This window comes from Atractosteus spatula, chromosome 14 (genome assembly GCF_055471065.1).
Source record: "Atractosteus spatula isolate fAtrSpa1 chromosome 14, fAtrSpa1.hap1, whole genome shotgun sequence".
Lineage (NCBI taxonomy): Eukaryota > Metazoa > Chordata > Actinopteri > Semionotiformes > Lepisosteidae > Atractosteus > Atractosteus spatula.
Genome location: NC_142719.1, coordinates 885,611 through 908,284, shown reverse-complemented (window position 1 = coordinate 908,284; position 22,674 = coordinate 885,611). Strand labels below are relative to the sequence as shown.

At 55.2% G+C, this 22,674-nt stretch overlaps 1 protein-coding gene across 2 annotated transcripts in view; it reads left to right on the top strand.

Moving 5' to 3' along the window:
- The window catches only part of kcnq4 (potassium voltage-gated channel, KQT-like subfamily, member 4), a 35,356-nt gene extending 14,563 nt beyond the window's left edge, over positions 1–20,793 (top strand). Inside the window, exons 2-15 of one of the 2 annotated variants that reach the window (XM_088931755.1) lie at positions 1,895–1,985; positions 2,892–3,018; positions 3,237–3,412; positions 3,623–3,748; positions 3,862–3,972; positions 4,070–4,165; positions 4,744–4,832; positions 5,752–5,877; positions 6,679–6,699; positions 10,222–10,463; positions 10,560–10,662; positions 17,544–17,675; positions 18,070–18,208; positions 18,721–20,793. In XM_088931755.1, the coding sequence (XP_088787881.1) occupies positions 1,895–1,985; positions 2,892–3,018; positions 3,237–3,412; positions 3,623–3,748; positions 3,862–3,972; positions 4,070–4,165; positions 4,744–4,832; positions 5,752–5,877; positions 6,679–6,699; positions 10,222–10,463; positions 10,560–10,662; positions 17,544–17,675; positions 18,070–18,208; positions 18,721–18,933 (1,792 nt within the window). In that variant the 3' untranslated portion in view covers positions 18,934–20,793. The remainder of the gene's footprint in view (positions 1–1,894; positions 1,986–2,891; positions 3,019–3,236; positions 3,413–3,622; positions 3,749–3,861; positions 3,973–4,069; positions 4,166–4,743; positions 4,833–5,751; positions 5,878–6,678; positions 6,700–10,221; positions 10,464–10,559; positions 10,663–17,543; positions 17,676–18,069; positions 18,209–18,720) is intronic. The other variant, XM_088931756.1, reaches the window with a different exon arrangement.
- Positions 20,794–22,674: the final 1,881 nt, after the last annotated feature.

Genomic DNA, 22,674 nt, shown 5'->3' with positions numbered 1-22,674 from the left:
GCTCATTCGATTGACTTTTTTGACCAAGTGGGTCAAGTGGCTGAGTAAAGCTGAGGGTCTCACCTTAGCAAATAGCTTCCCAGCTGGAACTCGAGATCAATACACAAGGTCTTCATTTCGTGATCACTCCAGTCTGAGTTTGTACCAGACTCCCAGCACGCATGCACACACACAGCTGAGAATCTGCAAAGGAAGTTCCAAAAGTTTAAGACAAAAACTGGACAAGCACCTGGCAGAAGCCATTTAGGCAAACAGAATGTTAAGATATTTAGTTTAAGGGATAGAATGTAAATGAAAGAATGTTGTGGTACAAATTGTATATTGTACTAATAAGGCCTCATGTGGAGTATTGTGTAAGATATTGGTCACTATACTCCACTGAGGATAGAGTTGCTCTGGGATCAGTTCCGAGAAGAATGACTATGTACGTTGTTGGGATCAGAGGAGTGTCCCACCCCCGACAGGACTCAGAGGAGTGTCAATACCCCCGACAGGACTCAGAGGAGTGTCCCAACCCTGTCAGTGTGATGGTCAGTATTGTCCAGTGAGCACACACAGTCAGAATGTCAGTCCAGTGTAATGGTGAGTACTGTCCAGTGAGCACACACAGTCAGAATGTCAGTCCAGTATAATGGTCAGTACTGTCCAGTGAGCGCACACACTCAGCATGTCAGTCCAGTGTAATGGCCAGCACTGTCCAGTGAGCACAAGAATAGAGCTTCTGCCAGTGTCTGACCAAACCAGGGATCATGGGAGTCTTGGGAGTCTCAGCTACCAACCCACTGAACTCTTTTGCACAAGAAACGGCCCTTATTGATGTAGCTACCTGAAGGTTTCATTACATGTTGGAGTGTTTGGCTTTTCACATTAACACAACAACAGACCTGTTAGCCCTGACAAATTCTGCAGTGTTAACAGGAAGCTGGTATTGGATTATTATTATGACGAACCTGCTGTCAAACGTCCACCTGGTTATATTTCTGCTGTCATTATTGATAATCGTTCTAATGATGATAATAGTAGTAGATTAATGGTGTGGTCTACTGGCCTACTGTTCCACTGGTTCACATCCCCACTGAGTGGCACTTGTTTGAAAACAAGTGTCTGATTCACGCTGCTGTCTGATGCCCTCATGCTGCTTATAGATGCTGAGAGGGCGCTTTTCTTCGGACCAACATAATTGCCTTAAATATTGATGGATTTCAATTCCAGTGCATTGATGAGACAGCATGTCTGCAGACTAGTAAAAAATCACTCTTCCTGTCGCTGCCCAGACATACTTTCAAACCCAATTTTCACTCCTCTGCGAGCTCTTCTCTTAACTGCTTGTTAGGTGGGTCAGTTTCACGGGGTTGTTCGAAGGCACCTGTCTTTTCCCATCATTCAGAGCAGCCATCCCCAGGATCCGAAGGTGCCGGAGGTGTTGTACATGTGTGAAAGAGCAGAGGTGAGGGGTTTGCAGTGGGTGAAGTCTTTCCCCTGTCCTCAGCCTCTGAGTGCAGCATGTGGGATAACCAAACAGCACTGTGATGCGTTTAAAGTATTATCAGCTGCCGACTGCTGAGGAAATGAATTTTGCATGATTCGTCTGTCCGTGCAGTCTACTGTGCCGTGCACGTCCGATGGACAGCACTGTGAATCCTGAAGAACATCCGAGTGCTCTGCACTGGGAGTCGGGTCTTTTCCGCTGCACAGGATACTTGGGAGCTCTGTGAGCAGGAGAGTGTGCAGCAGCTGGAGAGAATGTCCTGGTTATCTGTAGTCAGAACTCATGGGGGACTGATGGGGTGAGTCTGCACCTCTGTCTCTGTGAAGAGTGATTGCCTGTGTGGGGTGTGTAGGGTGTGTGTACCACAGATCCTTACGTCTGAATTCTCCATGTGTGTTTCCCCAGTTTCCTGCTGGTGTTCGGCTGTCTGGTGCTCTCCGTCTTCTCCACCATCCCCGAGCACCAGAAGTTCGCCAACGAGGGGCTCTTCATCCTGGTGAGAGGACCACGTTTGAAAACAAGAACATGGAAGGGCTCAAAAATTAGAAACACAGAATAGTTCCTCTGGGTCTGTCCTCCTCACTTAGTTGCTGTAAGAAACCAAGCCCAGATCCTCCCTTGTCCAGTGGATTCTCCCAGAATCATCGCCCCTCTGAGTGAAAGAGCGCTCCCTGTTGGTCAGCAAGGCTCTGGAGAGCTTAGCCGACCCTTTGGCCTGTACCCCTGCACCTCCTCTGTTTCAGCTGTGCGGACAGGAAGTGTAGCCACCGTCCTCTGCTTGCGATTCTGGAATTTGGTTCCGTATTTCAGGGGGCCCGCTGGGTTGGGCCCGGGAGAAAACCTCTGCCGAACGATCCAGAAGTAACAGTGTCCTGGCCCGAGTGTGACAGCTGCTCCGGAACAGCGTCCTGCTGCAGTTCTGGCTCTGTCCCGCCACGCTTCAGGCCCAGGGTGGGAGGTCCGCTCGGACCAGCAGTGTTGTCCAGCTCCAGCCAGGTCCGTTAGACAGACCAGCTGGAGACCCAGAGGAGTCCCCTCCGACCTCCGCAGATCCACAGAGCTGGAGAGAGGCCGCCACTTATCTCTTCTGTCAGATATCCTTCTTGGGGATTAGTGGTAATGGAGCTTAATCGAGAGAGCATTTACACATTCCTGCTCTCCCTCGAATTCATGTCCTTTGTTGGTCTGTCACCATGGCGCCGGGGTCAGGGGTGTGTGGTACATCCTGTCACCATGGCGCCGGGGTCAGGGGTGTGTGGTACAGCCTGTCACTATGGCGCCTGGGTCAGGGGTGTGTGGTCCAGCCTGTCCCCTCTCCCCAGAGGTCTGTAACCATGGCGCCGGGGTCAGGGGTGTGTTGTCATGAGCTCTTCCTCTCCACTGTCCCTCCTGGTATCTGCAGGAGTTTGTGATGATCGTGGTGTTCGGGCTGGAGTACATCATCAGGGTGTGGTCGGCGGGCTGTTGCTGTCGTTACCGGGGCTGGCAGGGCCGTCTGCGATTCGCCAGGAAGCCCTTCTGTGTCATAGGTCAGCCCCTCCCCCTTCTGGGCCAGTGGTGCACGTGTGTGTGAAGTGTGGCTCTGTGTGAAGTGTGGCTCTGTGTGTGTGTGTGTGTGTGTGTGTGTGTGTGTGTGTGTGTGTGTGTGGTTGTGCATGTGTGAAGTGTGGTTGTGTGTGTGCGTGTGCACTCACTCACTCTGCACTAATGCTGTTCTGTCCTGTCCTTCCTGCGTGCGACGTGTCAGACTTCATCGTGTTCGTGGCGTCGGTGGCGGTGATCGCGGCCGGCACGCAGGGGAACATCTTCGCCACCTCGGCGCTGCGCAGCATGCGCTTCCTGCAGATCCTGCGCATGGTGCGAATGGACCGGCGTGGGGGCACCTGGAAGCTGCTGGGCTCCGTGGTGTACGCGCACAGCAAGGTGACGAGGCGAGAACACAGCACCGCCGCGGTTTCACACCGTTACACACTGCTGACCCGTTAGCTTACCTCCCCTCGTCATCTGAGAGACAGGAACACACTGCTGACTTCTTGACTGATGACGAGTGTTATAGCTCTGCTGTGCGGTGTGACAGTGTGACAGTGTGACGCTGGCTCGCTGTTGATAATATTAACCCCCTGCCCTGGCCAGGAGCTCATCACCGCCTGGTACATCGGCTTCCTGGTGCTCATCTTCGCCTCCTTCTTGGTCTACCTGGCAGAGAAGGACATCAACACCGAGTTCTCCACCTACGCTGACTCCCTCTGGTGGGGGACGGTGAGTCCTGCGCCCCGGAGAGACGCCGTCCTCTCCTGATGTGACTGAGCTGAGCTGTCTGTTCACGTCATCTAACTGCCTCTCTCTCCCTCCCTCCCTCCACCTGCACGCAGATCACGCTCACCACCATTGGCTACGGCGACAAGACCCCGCGGACGTGGCTGGGCAGGGTGCTGGCAGCTGGCTTCGCCCTGCTGGGAGTGTCGTTCTTCGCTCTGCCAGCGGTGAGTGTGGCCGGACATCCTGGTGACCTGAGTGCCGTTACGCCCGCTGGGGGCTGGCAGTGGGGTCCTCACGGTCTCCTGCCCCTCTCTCTGCTAGGGCATCCTGGGCTCCGGCTTCGCCCTGAAGGTGCAGGAGCAGCACCGGCAGAAGCACTTCGAGAAGAGACGCATGCCAGCTGCCAACCTCATCCAGGTATGGGCCTGCTGGCGCTGAAGCTCAGTGTAAGGCATACTGTCCAGAATACTGAGCCCAGGAGACAGGGGGACTCTGCGGGTCAGTAAGATCAAAGATGTGGTCAGCTGTCCTTGCACATCCACCCTTTATGAGCCACCTGGTCTTTCTTCTGCCACAACAGGGCTCTTGAACCCAGCTCCTGGAGGGCCTGGAGTCTGGTTTCTGTCCCGACCTGGATGTTGAGTTAAATTACAAACAGAATTTTTGTCAAGGTCTTTTCTTGTTGACTGCTCAAAAATCCTCACTTCATTGCAGGGAGGTTTACCTAAGAAACACCTCCAGGTAGGTCAGACATATTGCAGCTAATTAGTTCAACCAGCTGTGTAGCTGGGTCCCCCAGGAACGGAGCCCGAGCCCCTCTGTGCTGCTCCAGTCTCTCCCCTTCACCTCTCGGGAGGTAATAATAACCTCCACAGTGCCGGCGTCTGCTTCCTGCTCTCTGATTGTGAGCTGTGTGGTGCTGGCGTCTGCTTCCTGCTCTGCAATGAGTAATTGTTAACGAGCTCCTGTAAACGGAGCGTGCTCTGTGTCCGCAGGCAGCGTGGCGGCTCTACTCCACCGATGTCAACCACTCCTACCTCACCGCCACCTGGTACTTCTACGACAGCATGCTGCCCTCCTTCAGGTGGGTACCCAGCGCCCAGAGCCGCCCTGCTTGCCCGCCCCTGTCTGAGAGACCCCGCAGAAACGGGAGGCGGACGACAGAGGGATGAGATCACGGGTTCAGCCCAGCCTCAGCCACAGACGCCCGGCCTGTACCCGCCGGTGCAGGAGTCAGAGGGTCGTCTCGGGACACTCGCAGGTCAGAGAGGCCAGTGAGACGGGCTTGGTGTGGCTCTCAGTGGCTGTGCTGCGGACTGCAGCCCGCAGGGCGTCACTCGTGTGAGCTGACGAGGCTGAGGAGCGCCCATCACACAATGGGTCCCTCTTACTTCTCCCTGCAGCCCCTGGCAGCAGCTCTGAGCACAGGGTACGTTTCCAGGCACACAGAGGTACAAAGGCTCTCCTGTTACAGACTTGTGTGCTGCGTGCCAGCGCCCTCTGTTGGGCAGCCTGACACCATGCAGGCCACCTGCTGCCTGACACGATCAAGATCGCAACCAGCAACACACAAACACCTTATATCATCTTCATTGCCATCACCTTCAACATCATTGTTGTCCTAATCATCAGCATCACCTTTATCATTATGTTTATTGTTATCATTATTATTTTGTTATTATTTTTATTCTGTTCATCTGGCTTTTTTCTGAATCTCTTTATTTCTGTCGAGCTTGTTTAAAAAGACTGGGTTTCTACCCCTGAAGGGAAGTCCGGTGTGACTAAGCCCCTAGGGCACAGTGAGCATTGAAGTCTACACACTGAGTCTGAAAGCACAGAGCCTTTTTCATTGAGAAATGAGCTCATGATTTCCCTCCCTGGCAGTGGAAACCCTGTCTTTGCCCTTTCAGGTTTTGGTTCAGTTGTGCCTGCTGTTTAATTTGACTTTCTGTTGCTTTGCTCCGCTGTGTGGCGGCTGTTGGCGCGATCGTGTCTGTGCGCAGGGAGCTCACGGTGCTGTTCAGCCACCTGCAGAGACAGCGCAGCGCCAAGAAGGTCCTGCCCATCTCACACCACACCCTGCTGTCCGGGCTCCGGCCCTACGGCTCCCCCTGCCTGCCGGGGGACAGGTACGCAGCCGCCCTGCACACCCTCACGCCAGCACAGGGTTGGGAGAGAGAGGAGGCCGTTCGCTGCAGTTGCTGGGTGGTCCAGCACCTCACCAGGGTGCCTTTGCCAGGAATCCCACTCTCTGCTTCTTTGAAAGTATCCTACAGGACTCCTTTCAGGAAAAATAAAGGATGCTTGTGGGTGTCCATAAGGACTGGGTTCCTCAGCCAGGATGTGCGTCTCACAAAGGCACTGGTGGTCTGAGACTCCAGTGTCCAGTGTCCAGTGTCCAGTGCAGGTGCAGCAGCTCTGTCCAGCTGTTGCCATGGCATAAGGACACTGGTACAGCTGTTCTCCAAGTTTGTCTTACCTGTTGAAACTTTGTGTTTCCAGCACTCTTCCTCTCTCACTCTCACTCTTCCTCACTCATCCTCCCTCTCTCTCTCTCTCTTGCTCTCTCGCTCTCTCTCTCTCGCTCTCTCTCTCTCGCTCTCTCTCTCTCTCCCTCTCCCTCTCCCTCTCCCTCTCCCTCTCGCTCTCTCTCTCTCGCTCTCTCTCTCTCGCTCCCTCTCTCTCTCTCGCTCTCTCTCTCCCTCTCCCTCTCCCTCTCCCTCTCCCCCTCTCTCTCTCCCCCTCTCTCTCTCTCCCTTTCTCTCTCTCTCCCTCTCACTCTGCCCCTCACGCCCTGTGGCCTGACGGGCTGCTGTGCGATGTGTTGTCTGTGTCTTTGTGCCGATGTGTTCTCATGCACAGCTGACAGCCCATTCCTCATGCTCTCTCTCTCCCTCCTCTCTCCATCCCATCCCCGCGCTGACTCACAGGAAGGAGGAGACCCAGTGCAGGTTTGTGAGGAGCTGGGGGGTCTGTGTCCCAGGGCTCGTGAAGGGGGAGGTGGGGGGGGGTCTCAGTACAGCCGACTCCCAGCTGACTTGCTGGAGTTGTGTTCTTTGCCGTTGTCCTTGTTTCTGTGGGATGGACAAAGATGGGCGGTTTGGAGCAGAAGGACCGCGGGAGTCTTGTTTGTCTGCTGTAATGCTCAGAGCCTCCTGGTGCCCCTGTGGAGGAGTCACGCGGGCGCTCTTACACACCGTCGAGGTTCTGGGGTGTCACGCGTCCGTAGTGGCTGAAGAGCTGGATGGGGCTTGCGACGCTAGTTATGGGGTTTCATTCTTGAAATGAAAGTGGGGGCGCGCCTGAGGTATGGAATCGAGCGATTCCTGAACCCCCTCCTTTCCTTTAGTGTGTCTTCTGCTGAAGCGGCTGCAGGGGCCCGAGTGAAGAGTGGGGGACATCCCGCGGCTCCTCCCTCTGTCCCCATGCTGCTCTCTCACTCTTGGGGGGCTCTCCACTGGCCCCGTGCTCTCTTCCCTCTCCAGTCTGCCTCCCTTCCCTCCGTCTCTCTCCCTCGTTTCCTCTGCTCTCTGTATCCCTGCCCCACCCTTCACCTCTCTCCCTGCCCCACCCTTCACCTCTCTCCCTGCCCCACCCTTCACCTCTCTCCTTGCCCCCCCCTCCTCCCTGCCCCACCCTTCACCTCTCTCCTTGCCCCCCCGTCCTCCCTGCCCCACCCTTCACCTCTGTACTTGCCCCCTGTGTCTCCTGGCCTCTCTGTGTCTCGGCCTGGCCCCTTACCTCTCTCGCTCTCCGTTGTGTCTGTCTCAACAGTCAGCTCTTTAATAATAAGCGGAGTTTCTTCCGGATTCACGCCGGCCGCAAGCAGAGGTATCCACGGCAACCCCAAACCCTTCACCTCTCACCCCTCATCCCTCCCTCCTCCTCACTTCTGTATGAAATAAAGCGAAGTACTACCAGCACGGCAATATTCTGAACTCAGCTCTGCTGCGATTCTTCTGATACTCTCTACGCCACACTGCCAGAAGCAGTGTACCGCAGTGTACAGAAGAATGGTGTACCGCTGTGCCAGTTTAGACAGGTGGTAGTTCAGGGCGGAGCGGTGGCTCTGTGGCTCAGGATCTGCGCCTGTGGCTGGAAGGTTGTCGGTTCAAATCCCGCAGCTGGCAGAGGAATCCTACTCCGTTGGGCCCCTGAGCAAGGCCCTTAACCCCAGCTGCTCCAGGGGTGCTGTATAAATGGCTGACCCTGCGCTCTGACCCCCAGCTTCTCTCCCTGTCTGTGTGTCTCATGGAGAGCGAGTTGGGGTATGCGAAAAGACAAATTCCTAATGCAAGAAATTGTATAGGGCTAATAAAGTGATCTTATAGGAAGGACACCACTGTGCCAGTTCAGACAGGTGGTACCTCAGGATCTCGTCTTATTTTGGCACTTTGTGAGGAGCTGAAACAAGCAGGTGGATTGATATCTCCCTGCTTGGGTTCAGGTTGGGACAGGGATTGTTACTGTAGCCGTAAATCAAAAACAGTAAGCTTATGAAGCAATCCAGAGAACAAACCCAGACTGCAAAATATTTGTAGTGTGTTGTTTATTTGAAACGTAATGAATGTTGCAGAGCTTGCACAATGTTAGTTCCAGTGCGATTATGGGCGACACGTTTGAGAATATCCATGATGTGTCTGTGAGCGGAGTGCCCTTTCCCAGCTCTTTAGGAGCACGGCGACTCTCCCAGCTGCGCAGCCAGACTCTGAGTCCAGAATGTTGCCCTGAGCCTGCGCTGGTACCGAGGGAATGCTGCATGAGCTGTCGGCCCCTCTGAGGGCCGGGATTTTCAGGGGGACTGGCGGGGTGTTGGACCCCTCAGTCTGACTCGCAATCCCTCCCCAGGAGCAGCCCAGCTGGAGGCTCTGTGTCTCTTGCTTGTAAGGTTCTTGCTAGCTCTGAGTATGATGGCAAGTTAAACGGATTATTTATTGGCAAGTGGTTTGCTACAGCAATAACCAAACACCTCTTCCTAACGAGCCAGAGCAGCTTTGCACGCTTGATACAAGAATCAGTTGTGACTCTCCCTTCTGGGACGTGTTTGATCAGCATGTGAGGTGCCAGAGGCAGGACACGGAAAACACCCGACACCTCCAGAGACCTGGATTCACGCTCCTAACAACCTGCTTGAAAGGCTCTAAAGCTGTTTGTGTGTGTGGCGCCCTGCTGCCCTCCTCCTGTCTCCAGGTGGGACAGAGGCTCTGCGGAGGTTTGTGCAGGAGGGAGCCCAGCAGGGGCTGAGTGTTAGACTTCTGGGACGACCAGCAGAACCGCCTTGTGTGGTGGGAAAGACACGGGGCCTGCAGGCGGGGTCTGGTGAAGGGCCACGTCCCTTCAGCCCCGGAGGATGGGTTTCAAAACCCGTGATGTCTCTTGGGAAGAGCGAGACTCCCTGGCTACCTCCTCTGCGGCCGCCTGCGCCTTTTCTCTGTGCCAACCAGTGAACCAGCTGCTCTGCAGAACACTGCGCATGTGCAGTTTCTGGAGATCGTGGTGTGCAGGTTTCAAGTGTTGCAATTATAAGAGCCACCTGGCTCTCCAGGTCTCCAGGTTTGATGGCTCAATTCGTTTAAAAAAATGCAAACAAAGTATTTTCCTTGCAAAAGAATCAGTCCCTTAAGATTTCCCTTAAGATTTGTCTATACTATACACTATGAGAAGTTTTCATCACGGCTAAAATAAAATGCACTTTTTTTGTCCATGCAATTTTTTCCAGAATTTTTGCAAAATTCTGTGTTCCAGGGTGTGATTTTGAATAATGTACTCCTGATTTAGTCTTTAGTACTTTACACATCACAGTGCCCCCTACTGCGAGTCACTAGGCATCCTCTAAGCAATGCTTTCACAGTGCAGTAGGGATGTTAGGTGTTGCACTGTATTTTAGAGCCCTTGAAGGTTATTCTACACAGTGCACAACGACAGAACACAAGTGTCTGGCCTGCATGTTGCTGAGGGTAAAAGTGCCTTGGGTCAGCACATCTCCATTCCAGACCCTGCGTGTTGTGCATCGCCCAGGTCTCCCTTCCTCTCTATACCCATCGTCCGTAGCTCTGCTCCTGGGGAGCCACAGGCCTGCCAAGGCTAAAGAAAATAGTTCAACAGTTGAACAGAGGGCTGGACAGCAAACTGTGTCTTGGACCCCAGCTGAAACAGTAACCGCAGGGCCGTGTGGCTCTCCAGAAGCAGGAGCTGTGTGTAGGTACAATATTTTCACTCTCTAACCGTGCCACACATCCTGTTTTTATGATATTTTCTAAAAGTAGTGTTGGAGTAAGTTACTTTCCAAATTGGATTATTTTTCTTAATTAGGAAGTTGGGGGAAATGGCCTTTAAGAGGTCGGATGCAGTTGATTTGTGAAATAGTACCGACGCAGTAGATTTCTGGGAGCTGTTTTCTCCGGCTTCTGGCCTGGCAGCTGGGGGACCCCTCCTGAAAGAGCTCTCCTCTGCTTCTCCTGCCGGCGGCGCAGTGGGAAGATGGGCTTCCGGGACCGGATCCGCATGAATAACTCCCGGAGCCAGGCGCTGCGCAGCAAGGCGTCCCCAGCGGCGCCCACGGGCCCGGCGGTGCCCGCGGGGGGCCGGCGCTCCCCCAGCTCCGAGAACGTGCCCGAGGCCACCAGCCCCGGCAGAGTGCAGAAGAGCTGGAGCTTCAACGACCGCACGCGCTTCCGCACCTCGCTGAGGCTCAAGCCCCGCCCCTCGGCCGACGGTCAGCCCCCCGCCGGGGCCGCCGGGGCCGCCGGGGCCGCCGGCCGCTTACACAGCTTCCCAAAACCCTGAGCCCCCCCTCTCTGTGCCCCTGCAGTGGAGGCGCCCGCTGAGGACGGGGCCGAGGACAAGGCGCCCCACTGCGACGTCACCATGGAGGAGGTGATCCCGGCGGTGAAGACGCTCATCAGGGCCGTGCGGTGAGTGGGGGGCTGGGGGTCCCAGCTGGGGGGTGGGAAACTTTGAAAGAGCTTGGGGGGCCTCAGTGCCGTCCAGAGTCGCTGAGGCAGCAGAGGCAGTGCGCCGACCAGCCCTGCTGAGGTGATTTCATCCTTCTGACCGCAGCGCTGGCCGCTCAGTCACGCCCCGTCTGGGCCCGTGGGTGGCGGGGAAGTGGGGTGAGAGGGAGAGTTGAGCAGGTGGAGACCGTGGGGCGCTCGTGGGGAGCCCAGACTCTGTCCCAGGACAGGGCGTTGGGGTGCCGGCTGTGCTGTGCCCTTTCCTGCACTCCTTTCCCTCTTTCCAGAGACTCCAGATTCATTCTCCAGGAAGAGATTGTTTTAGAAAATAAACATCTCCCCCCACCCCTTCCACAGAAAGAATGAACGCTGCTCTTTCTGAAAAATAAATGGGGTGAATTTTCTCCTGACGGCAGCAAAATGCAGGAACATCTGGGCACAGCTGTCCTCGCTCAAACCTGCTGGGACTGGGAGCCTGACAGCCTCTACTTGTGCTTCTCTCGTGAGCATGAGCGGTTGTGTGTATTGGGGCCTGAGGAGGCTTCCTCATGGTTTAAGACCACAGCTCGTGAGGAACAGGGACTGTGAGGACCTGTCAGGAGCTGTCGTCTTGAAAATTAGAAAGTCCCAGAACTGTTTGTTCCCAGACTGCTGTTGATCCCAGTGGAGTTTCATTCAGGGGGAGAAGAGAAGAGGAAATAAAATTAGACTGAGAGTGACTGGGAGTCCCCGCAGGTACAGAGAGAATCATGTGTGTGTTCAGCTGGACATTCCCACACACAACGAATAGTTTTGCCTGTCTGCATCCTCCACACACACAGCGTATAGGTGCCCCTGTCTGGAGCTCCCACACACACAGCGTATAGGTGCCCCTGTCTGGAGCTCCCACACACACAGTGTATAGGTGCCCTGCGCTGAGTGCGTGCGTGCCCTGCGCTGAGTGTGTGTGCGTGCCCTGCGCTGAGTGTGTGTGTGCGTGCCCTGCGCTGAGTGTGTGTGCGAGCCCTGAGCTGAGTGTGTGTGCGAGCCCTGAGCTGAGTGTGTGTGCGTGTGTCCTGCGCTGAGGGTGTGTGCGTGCTTGCATTTCCTGCGCTGAGGGTATGCGTGCGAGCCCTGCGCTGAGGGTTTGTGTGTGTGCGTGCGAGCACTGCTCTGAGGGTGTGCTTGCGAGCCCTGCGCTGAGGGTGTGTGTGTGCGTGCGAGCCTTGCGCTGAGGGTGTGTGTGTGCTTGCGTGTCCTGCGCTGAGGGTGTGTGTGTGCGTGCCTGCCCTGCGCTGAGGGTGTGTGTGTGCGTGCCTGCCCTGCGCTGAGGGTGTGTGTGCCTGCCCTGCGCTGAGGGTGTGTGTGCCTGCCCTGCGCTGAGGGTGTGTGTGCAAGCTCTGCGCTGAGGGTGTGTGTGTGCTTGCCTGCCCTGCGCTGAGGGTGTGTGTGTGTGCTTGCGAGCCCTGCGCTGAGGGTGTGTGTGTGTGCTTGCATGTCCTGCGCTGAGGGTGTGTGTGTGCGTGCGAGCCCTGCGCTGAGGGTGTGTGTGTGTGCGTGCGAGCCCTGCGCTGAGGGTGTGTGTGTGTGCATGCGAGCCCTGCGCTGAGGGTGTGTGTGTGCGTGCCTGCCCTGCGCTGAGGGTGTGTGTGTGTGCTTGCGTGTCCTGCGCTGAGGGTGTGTGTGTGCTTGCGTGTCCTGCGCTGAGGGTGTGTGTGTGCGTGCCTGCCCTGCGCTGAGGGTGTGTGTGTGCTTGTGTGTCCTGCGCTGAGGGTATGTGTGTGCGTGCGAGCCCTGCGCTGAGGGTGTGTGTGTGCGTGCGAGCCCTGGGCTGAGAGTGTGTGTGCGCGTGCCTGCCCTGCGCTGAGGGTGTGTGTGTGTGCGTGCCTGCCCTGCGCTGAGGGTGTGTGTGTGCGTGCCTGCCCTGCGCTGAGGGTGTGTGTGTGCGTGCCTGCCCTGCGCTGAGGGTGTGTGTGCGAGCTCTGCGCTGAGGGTGTGTGTGTGAGCTCTGCGCTGAGGGTGCGTGCGTGCGTGCGTGCGTGCGTGCGTGCGTGCGTGCGTGCGTGCCCTGCCCTGCCCTGCCCTGCCCTGGCCCGTACCCTTGTGCCGATACTCTCCTCTCAGGATCAGCCGGTAGCTGGAGTTACGCAGAGGCAGTAGAGAGAGACTGTTGTCTTGAAAGGAGAGGCCGCTGTGTTGCTTTCTGCCACTGCAGACCTGAGCTCTGAGGGCTGGGGCGTGACCTCCTCGTGCACCTGGGGGCAGGTGGGCGCGTGTTGGGGCTGGGCTGCGTCACCAGCAGAGGGACGAGCCTTTTTTACACAGCCTCCTCAAGATGGATGTCTGTGAGAGCGAGAAGGTAAAATTAGTAACTGCTAAACTGCTGAGCCTTCAGTTCCAATGGAGCCTTCTAGTTTATCAAAGTCGCGCTCAGGAATGCAGAGTGTGCTGTTCGAGGGAGCCAGGGCAGGGGGAGAGAGCAGCAGCAGGGCCAGCCTGGGCAAGGCTGTTCACTCTCTCACCCGGAGCCACAAACCCCGCCGGCATTCTGGACCAGGTCCTGAGCGGTTCCTCTCCATGCACTCCCAGTCCCCAGTCAGGAGAACCGCTCTGCGTGAAGGCAGTTCGTTAATTCATTGCCGGTGATTTGACCGATTTAGGATAGCAGTTCCGTCAGCGGCGCGTCTGAAGTGCACACAGCGAGCCCGTCCCGTTTCCCGCGGGGGTCCCCAGAGCAGCTGCACGTGTCCCTGGGGCTCCTGCAGATGACTGTCAGCCTGTCAGCAGGGGCACCTGCAGTTCGGGGTGACGCACACAACAGTCTTACCTTTCACACTGTCCTACAAACCTGCACAGCGAGAGGGCTGTACAGGGGCCCCAGGAAAGTCTCTACCTGGGGCTTCACGAGAGGCTGCACTGCTTAGGTGCCTTGGGTTCGAGCCCTGGCTACACCACACCCTTGTCCTGGCACTGAACTCTTCCCAGAATGTGCTTTACACCTGATTGTGAACAATGCGTTAAACACAGTAACGATGAGTTTTAATGGATGTATTGAACTCCACTGCTCATCACATGTGATAGCTGATGATAACTGACCTAGCTCACCCAGCGAGCAGCTGCAAACAGACCTCTTTCTACTGGGGTGCTGGGAGGCACCTGAAATGGGACCCTTCTGCTGTTCAGCAGCCCTGGGGCTCAGTGCTTGCTGTCTACAATCACAAGACCTGCTTTGCCAGTCAGCACTTTGTACAAGCCCACTGCTGACAGAAATAAATGGGAATTTGATCTCTTTCCTTTTTTCCCTACCTGGGCTGTTTTTATTTTTGTATTTTTTTCCTGCACCTGAGAACGTGTCATAATGAAATGTGCAGGTATCTGCAAAATGCGTGCATGAAAAAACTAAATACGCAACAAAGCAAAATAGTACGAATCATCAAGAAAAACAAAGTCTCAGTTCCACCTCAGAGGGCCCGGCTGCTGTCTGAGCATCTGTGGGCTCTGTCTGTCGCTGTGCCCGCGCCAGAGGGAGCTGGTGTGCCCAGCCCGGAGGAGGGCTCACGCACTGGGGTGTGTGTGGGGGGGAGGGCGATCTCAAACCTCTGTACTTATTCGGGGAATCTCGCCCTCCTTAGCACAGTGGAGATCTGGGAATCTCGCACTCCTGATCACAGTGGAGATCTGGGAATCTCACACTCCTGAGTACAGTGGAGATCTGGGAATCTCGCCCTCCTGAGCACAGTGGAGATCTGGGAATCTCGCCCTCCTGATCACAGTGGAGATCTAGGAATCTCGCACTCCTGAGTACAGTGGAGATCTGGGAATCTCGCGCTCCTGAGTACAGTGGAGATCTGGGAATCTCGCCCTCCTGAGCACAGTGGAGATCCGAGAATCTCGCCCTCCTGATCACAGTGGAGATCCGAGAATCTCGCCCTCCTGAGTACAGTGGAGATCCGAGAATCTCGCCCTCCTGAGTACAGTGGAGATCTGACAATCTCGCCCTCCTGATCACAGTGGAGATCGGGGAATCTCACCCTCCTGATCACAGTGGAGATCCAAGAATCTCGCCCTCCTGATCACAGTGGAGATCGGGGAATCTCACCCTCCTGAGCACAGTGGAGATCCGAGAATCTCGCCCTCCTGAGTACAGTGGAGATCCGAGAATCTCGCCCTCCTGATCACAGTGGAGATCCGAGAATCTCGCCCTCCTGAGTAGTGGAGATCCGAGAATCTCGCCCTCCTGAGTACAGTGGAGATCTGGGAATCTCGCCCTCCTGAGCACAGTGGAGATCGGGGATCTCGCGCTTCTGAGCACAGTGGAGATCGGGGATCTCGCGCTCCTGAGCACAGTGGAGATCGGGGATCTCATGGTCACAGTGGCGATCAGGGGGCACCTGCAGTTCAGCTGATCATGCTGCAGTGATGAGCACTACCTCCTCTTTAGAAAAACCATCATCCCAAAGAAGCATAGCAGTGCAGACTAACTGATCATTTGTTAATAGCATATTCGCACATGAGAGAACCTGACATTGAAATACAGGGAAAAGCATAAGAATTGGGACTAAAGTGAAATGGACATTTTTGAAGTGTATTAATGAAATCTGTGTTTGAGATCAAAATATTAATATGAGGTAGTAGTATAGAATTTCAGCATCTGGTTGTATTATTTTGCAGGCATGTTTAGCCATGTTAGAGCAATGTCATTTGTTGTGTTCAAGGTCCAGTTTCAGGTGAGTATTCTGTAAGTCTTTGGTATTTGGGTGTAAACCTCTTATGTGGTGTGACTGCTTGAAGTCTGCAGCCCACTGCCTGCATCACCAGACCCTTGATTTGTTCCTTTGAGATGCTTTGCCACGCCTTCAGTCTCTCTCTCTTTCTTGCCTGTGGGGGGTTTTGGACTTCTGTTTCCTCTTCAACTAGTAAAGCAGGAATCCAGTCGTCCCCCTGTCAGATTGTCAGATAGCTCCGGCTCAGTTCAGTTTATTGTCATGTGCACAAGTGCAGTGAAATGCTTATTTGCATGTGTGCTCCAACGCAAACAAATTAAGGAAACATTAACACAGGACAACAGCAGCAACAACAAGTTAAATAACCTACAACTTAGAGAAGTGTGTGTGAGCCAGTGGCAGGGGTAGAGTTCAGTCATCTGACAGCTTGTGGGAGGAAACTGTCTCTGAATTTGGAAACTTGTGCCTTTATGCTTCTGTAACTCTTACCAGAGGGAAGGAGGGAGAAAAATTAGAAACCAGGGTGACTGGTGTCCTTAGCGATACTTCCACCCTTCCTGAGACAGCGAGGTGTAAAAATGTCCACATTAGAGGGGAGCTGTACCCCAATGATGGACTGGGCTGACCTGATCACCCCCTGTAACGTCTTCCGGTCAGACAACAAGCTGCTGCCGAACCCCACTGTCATCCTACAGTGAGCCACTCTCAGTAGCTCACCGGGAACGTGTGGTGAGGACAGCGGAAGACCAAACGTTTTCAACTGTCTGAGGAAGTAAAGGTGCTGTTGTGCCTTCTTTGTAGCTTCAGTGACCCTGCGTCCCCAAATGACAGTGCGTCCTCATGTGCGTCGGACAGATAAATTAATAATTTAATCAACAAGAATCGTGAGGCTTTCTTTGTGTAAATTAAGTGCGTCATGATGAAAGAAAGAGGTTTGGGAATGAGAGAAGCCGCCGGGGGTGCGCTGACGCGGCAGGCTGTATCTTTTCCCCGGAGGATGGCTGTGGGTAGCAAGGCGCTATCTGTGCGCGGCGGCCTGCCTGCCTGTGAGAGATAGGGCCTGAGCGCTCCCCCCAGCCCCGAGCCGCGAGCTCCTCCATCAGCGCGCGCTGGCAGCTGGCGTGCCGGTGTCCTGCGGCGTGCTCGGGTGCGGTAAGAGGAACGAGCTCTCGTCTGGGGGCGGCGCCCTCTCTCCTCGCCTGCTCTGCGTCAGTCCCCCGCTCCCAGGGCCACCCGGGTCACCCCAGGTCCCCGACACCACTGGGAGCCGGGTGTCTCCTGTCAGGTCCCCTCAGCCAGGATATTTCAAAGCCTTACGCCTCGTGTGGCAGAAAATAAAGACTGGCCGTTCTCTTCACCACTGACTGCTGACCACTGACCAGGCCGTGATGAACGCAGCTGGGAAAGTGCCGGTCCAGCCTGCAGCCGGGTCGGACGGGGTGGGGAGCCCCCAGTCTGTGACCTGCCAGAGCAGAGCCGTTCGCTCCAGCAGGACAGGGGTCGGGTCAGAGTCAGGTCAGAGGGGGGAAAGCTGGAGTCTGGTTCAGAGTTGGGTCAGAGACAAGTTGGAGATAAACTTGACTCAGGTCTGAGTCGGGCCAGACAGTTCTTGCACGGGCTGCTCTGGTGTGGGGAGACTGGTGACCGATCTGTGAGCTGGACAGCAGTGTGGGGAGACTGGTGACCGATCTGTGAGCTGGACAGCGGTGTGGGGAGACTGGTGATCGATCTGCGTGCTGGACAGTGGTGTGGGGAGGCTGGTGACCGATCTGTGAGCTGGACAGCAGTGTGGGGAGGCTGGCTGGTGACCGATCTGCGTGCTGGACAGCAGTGTGGGGAGACTGGTGACCAATCTGTGAGCTAGACAGCAGTGTGGGGAGGCTGGCTGGTGACCGATCTGCGTGCTGGACAGCAGTGCTGAGCGTGGCGCTGGTGAGCTGTGCCCGTCACCGGTACCCCTGTCTGCTATCGACAGCAGCAGCTCAGTCAGCCCGGAGGAAGTGGCTGCAGGCTGTCCGTGTCAGCAGGCTGCCTGTCTGCGGGAGATGAGCTCAGCACATCCTGGGCGCCGGCTGGCGGGGGGGGAGGCGGCAGGCAGGCGTCCGCAGCGCTGACCTCACGGCTCTTCTCTCACCGCAGGATCCTCAAGTTCCTGGTGGCGAAGCGGAAGTTCAAGGAGACCCTGCGGCCGTACGACGTGAAGGACGTGATCGAGCAGTACTCCGCCGGACACCTGGACATGCTGGGCAGGATCAAGAGCCTGCAGACACGGTACAGCACGGTATTGCATGATAAACACGCTCACACACCTCACACGAGAGCCAGCTGACATGGTAACACATTCAGGTCTTTGGCCTCCTCTGACCTTCCACCCACCCCCTGACCTCTGACCTCTGCCCATGTCTGAACCACTGGACTTCTGCCCGTCCGCCTACAGTGTCCTGGGAGCAGAGTGGCAGGAGTGGGACCTTGCCCATGCTCCTTTGTCCTGTGTGGGATGGTTTAGAGTGATGACCTAGAGGCTTGTGAGGAATTCCTGAATGGGATACGGCCTCCACGTGTCTTGCTGTGGCCAACCTGGGTGACACACCTCAGAGCGCAGGGTCCTGACCCCCTGCCAGCTCTGGGCCGTGCTCGGCAAAAACCCACACGTCTCATCCCACAGGGTGGACCAGATCGTGGGTCGGGGCGCCATCCAGCCCGACAGGAAGATTCGGAGCGAGAAAGGGGAGAAGACCCCCCCCGAGCTGGACCCCCTGGATGAGCTGAGCATGATGGGAAGGGTGGTCAAGGTGGAGAAACAGGTGAGATGTGGGGTGAATGCGCACATACCAGTGACATTTGCAGGTAAGAGGAAAAGAGCTGAGCTGCTGTAATTCAGCCGCGAAGCTCAAACTGACACTTCAGCTGCGTCGGTGAATTTCATCTGGCAACTAATTAAGTAATAAGTACATCAGCTACTTGCAGAGCAGAAGATCCCTTTAACGATCAGGGACAAAATTGGGTCCGCTCTACGGCTACTACTCTGAGACCTGCTTTCGTGCTGAAGCCAAGCCAGCCCTGTCCCGATGTTTCTAACTGAGCTTGACCTCCTGTCGCTTGTTTCCTGTGTGTTAGAACGCAATCTCAATGTGACCATACTGTCCCGTCTGGCTTCGTGCACGAGTATTGGGCCTGGTTATTTTGGAAGGGTCTTGGGCGGGTTGTCCCGTTTGCCTCGGGCTCGGCTCAGAGTTCAGCACCGGGGTTGTGTGGAGTTGCGCTGTGTGACGGTCTGGCAGTGAGGGCCTGACTGAGACTCTGTCCCTGGCCGCAGGTGCAGTCTATCGAGCACAAGCTGGACCTCCTGCTCAACTTCTACACGCAGTGCCTGAAGAAGGGCTCCGCCCTCTCACTGGCCACCATGCCCCTGACCCTGCTGGAGCCCGACCTGACCTCTGACTACCACAGCCCCACCGACCACCAGGAGCTCTTCCCCTCGGCCAACACCCTCAACATCTCCCGCTCGGAGAGCAGCACGCTGGACTGAGGGGCTACACACTGCCCAGACCTGTCTCGCACTCTCGTCCTCTCTCTCCTCTCTCTCCTTCCTCCCCTCCTCCCCTCTCTCCTCTCTCTCAACCTCCCCTCTCTCTCCTCTCCCTCTCCCTGCACCTCCCCTCTCTTTTCTCCTTTCTCTCTCCCTCCCCCTACCCCTCTTGCCGCACGGCTGCAGCACTGTGGACATGTCCAGTGACTGACAGACCCCTGGGAGAGGCGCCGGGGTCCTGCGGGACAGACAGAGACAGACGCACTCCGACTATGCAACACTGGATTCTGTGTCTCACTGGTTCTACCTGTGCTGGTTACTGGACGGGACCAGCCACCGGGCCACTGTTTGTGTCCACCCATTGGAGAATAATGTTCTAGTGCTTTTTTAATCAGGGGATTCAGTTCCTCTTGGCTCTTTCAAGATGGCTGCCAAAGGCACCTGTCTTTAATAGTCTTCCTACCGGGACAAACTCGGGACATCCTGCCTGTTCTTACTGGGCTTCCTATGAATGTCTTCTGTCTTTTTTATAAGGAAAAGAAATGTTTAAAATGCACAAAACAGCCCTGTTTTCCTGAGAGGTTAGACAGACAGCCGGACCCCTCTTCCTCTTCCACCACCGCCAGCGCCATGTGACCCCTGTCTGACCTCCTCCCGCCACCACAGCTTCCCCCTGCACCCAGGGAAACGACAGCCGCGGAGGAAGGTTCCACAGCAGCACTGTGGGGTGGGGGGGTTCTGTGTGTCAGACATGCTGGTCCGAAGAGTTTTCTTTGTTTGGCTTGGTTTCCATAGTGTCCTTGCTCCAGCACTGACCCAGAATAAGCTCAGTTCTGGTGCCCTGTGTCAGTGTTACTGGGGTAGCGTGCAGGACTCTTGAAGCCCTCCCAGTTCTGGTTCTGTCCGCTGATGGACAGCACTGGTTCTCCCATCATCACCGTTTCTAGGCTGCTGGAGGTCAGGGTGGACGTTGTGCCAGTAGCGCAGAGCTGCACCGGGTTCCTGCCGTCCTGTGGGCAACCTGAAGCTCATGGGGGCTCCAGCCTGGCACAGTGGCCCAGCCTCCGCGATCTGCTGGCACGGCCCAGTTCTGCCCTCGACCAGCGCCCTGCACTTCCCCTCCTCCACGCTCTGCTCCGGGCTCGATCCGCTCCCGGCTCACTGCCTTCACGGCTCAGCTCACGGGGTGCTGTCCCTGAAGTCCCGCCATCTCCACCCTCCACGCCACCCCGCCTCCCTTGCACCCCGCTCACCCCTCGGGACTGAGCGCCTCAGCTGTTCGAGCAGACACAAGGCGCGCAGTGCGACTCTCACTGATGTTGATTGCAGTGATGCAGCACTTTCTGTTGAGGCATGCACGTTCCATGAAAGTGAAACTAAGAAGGAACTGAACCCCACTGATTGAAATTTTTCAATTTTTGTTTCTGGTAAATGCACACAGTCCCCAGCAGGGGTCAGCCTTCACTTGTGCACGCAAACACAAACACAAACGCACACGACCACGCCCACCGTAGCTCTGTTATTGAGCAAAACCAGGTATCTGTTAGCACACACCCACACCTTGGCTGGACTGCACCCTCTTAATAAGCTCCCCCGCTACTTCAGCTGGTGTCGGCCGGCTGGGTGTGCAGAACCCCCACAGCCCCCTTCCCCCCGACAGCTCAGGGTCCGACCGGGCGCCTCTGTCCCGCTCCTGCTCTGCTCTCTCGCTGATCTCCCTGTGCTCCCATGTCTGTGAAGATGGCCAGAGAGCGGAGACTCCCAGGCGTGCCGGGAAAGAGTCTGAAGCAATAGAGCCAGGGCTATGCAATCAATCTCACACGATGAAGGGCATTGTACACATTAAAAATATGACCTTGTGATCTTTGTGTTGGTTTTTGATATAGGTACTGATGGGGATGGGTTTACATTGGTTTTGATTGCATTGCATCTAAAAGACACCAGGGGGCGATGTTGTTCCTTTATTCTAAAATGTACCCACGTTGACCATGTCTGTGGGCTTCAGCCTCTGTGGAGATGATTTTCAAAGCTTTCTGCTCTGGAACAAAAATGTGCTTGAAAAGTATTTCCCAGTGTTTAGAAGCACACATATATTCCTGCTGCAGTGCTGGGAATACTGTGACTTTCGAGGTAACTGTGATTTTCGAGGTAATTGCCTGGAATATATTTCTTGTTTAATTTGGCAAAAACAGAAATCAATCAAAGTCACCAGAAAGCTTTGCAAGTCTGCTCTGCGTCTGGTAAATGAGGGAAAACCCAGTGCTCCAAAGCCAAGAGGACACTTGATGCTGCAGGGCTTGTAACCAGCGCTGGCCGTGTGTCAGCCTGGGGCAGTGTGATTGTAGCAGGCCGCGGTGCCCAGTGCTGATGTATGTGTCATCTCCTGGGCTTGCAGGCGCTCATCAGAGGGTGGCTCTGAGTGTATTTGACTCACCTGCCTACACGTAGTTATTTTTCAGTTATCTGGGTACAGAGCAGGGGGTTCTGTTTGAGCTGTGGTGGGGCACAGAGCGCTTGGCGGTTCTTGGACTGAGGATCTGTGCGAAGACGCACCAGCCCTGACTGGGCTCAGCGTGTGCCTCCCGCTGGCTGAGAGCCAGGCGTGCCAGGTCTCAGGAAACTGTGTGTCTGTGTTGCAGAGACACAGTCTCGCAGTTCCTGCTGTGGCAACAGTCTTTGTGCAGAACGTCACCAGCCCAGCCAGACTGGTGCAACCAGACTTCACCACATCTGGTGTTGCTGAGTTGCCCGTGGTAGTGTGGCAGGGCACAGTTCATGACTTTTGACTGCTCTGTGCTCAAGGCTCTACCATTTTCGCATGGTGGAGCACAGTTCATGACTTTTGACTGCTCTGTGCTCAAGGCTCTACCATTTTCGCATGGTGGAGCACAGTTCATGACTTTTGACTGCTCTGTGCTCAAGGCTCTACCATTTTCGCATGGTGGGGCACAGTTCATGACCTTTGACTGCTCTGTGTTCACGGCTCTACCATTTTTGCATGGTGGGGCACAGTTCATGACCTTTGACTGCTCTGTGCTCATGGCTCTGCCATTTTCACATGGTGGGGCACAGTTCATGACCTTTGACTGCTCTGTGCTCATGGCTGTATCATTTTTGTGTGGTGGGGCACGGTTCATGACCCCGCCTGCTCTGCGCTACCAGCTCTCCCAGCTCTGCTCTCCCAAGGTTGTGAGATGGAGACTGCAGTCTGGAAGAGACCTGATCTTGTCCTCAGTCCTAAGGCTGTTGCTTTAGTTTTGAAGTTGAATGCCACAGATGTCATGCTGTGCCTTCAGGAGCCTCATTGTTAACTCCAGGTTGGGTTTTGGGCACTGGCTGGCCGAATTCCCCAACATGTCGCTCAGCACCTGCCTGCTGCAATGTCTCAGGATGAATCGTTTTAAGGATCCACTATAAGACGCTCCTGGAGCCCTGATGACTAATCTGCACCATACAGCATGCAATCTGGAGCCAATAGAAAAGAGAGAAATAAAAGGTTATGGATATAGTTTAGGTCCAATAGAACTTGAAAAAAAAATTCTAGTAAATACAGACTGTATATTTTATACCTAGATATGTGAAATGTATGGATTTAAAAATAAATATGTACAACACTGAAATTAGAATAAACATCTTTTTAATGACTCAGTGATTAACAATTAATGCCTAATTAATAGGATCTATGCTCGGAGGTTGCTGTTAGTTGCTAGTTATGTGAGTGTTGTACCCCGGGTTGTAGAT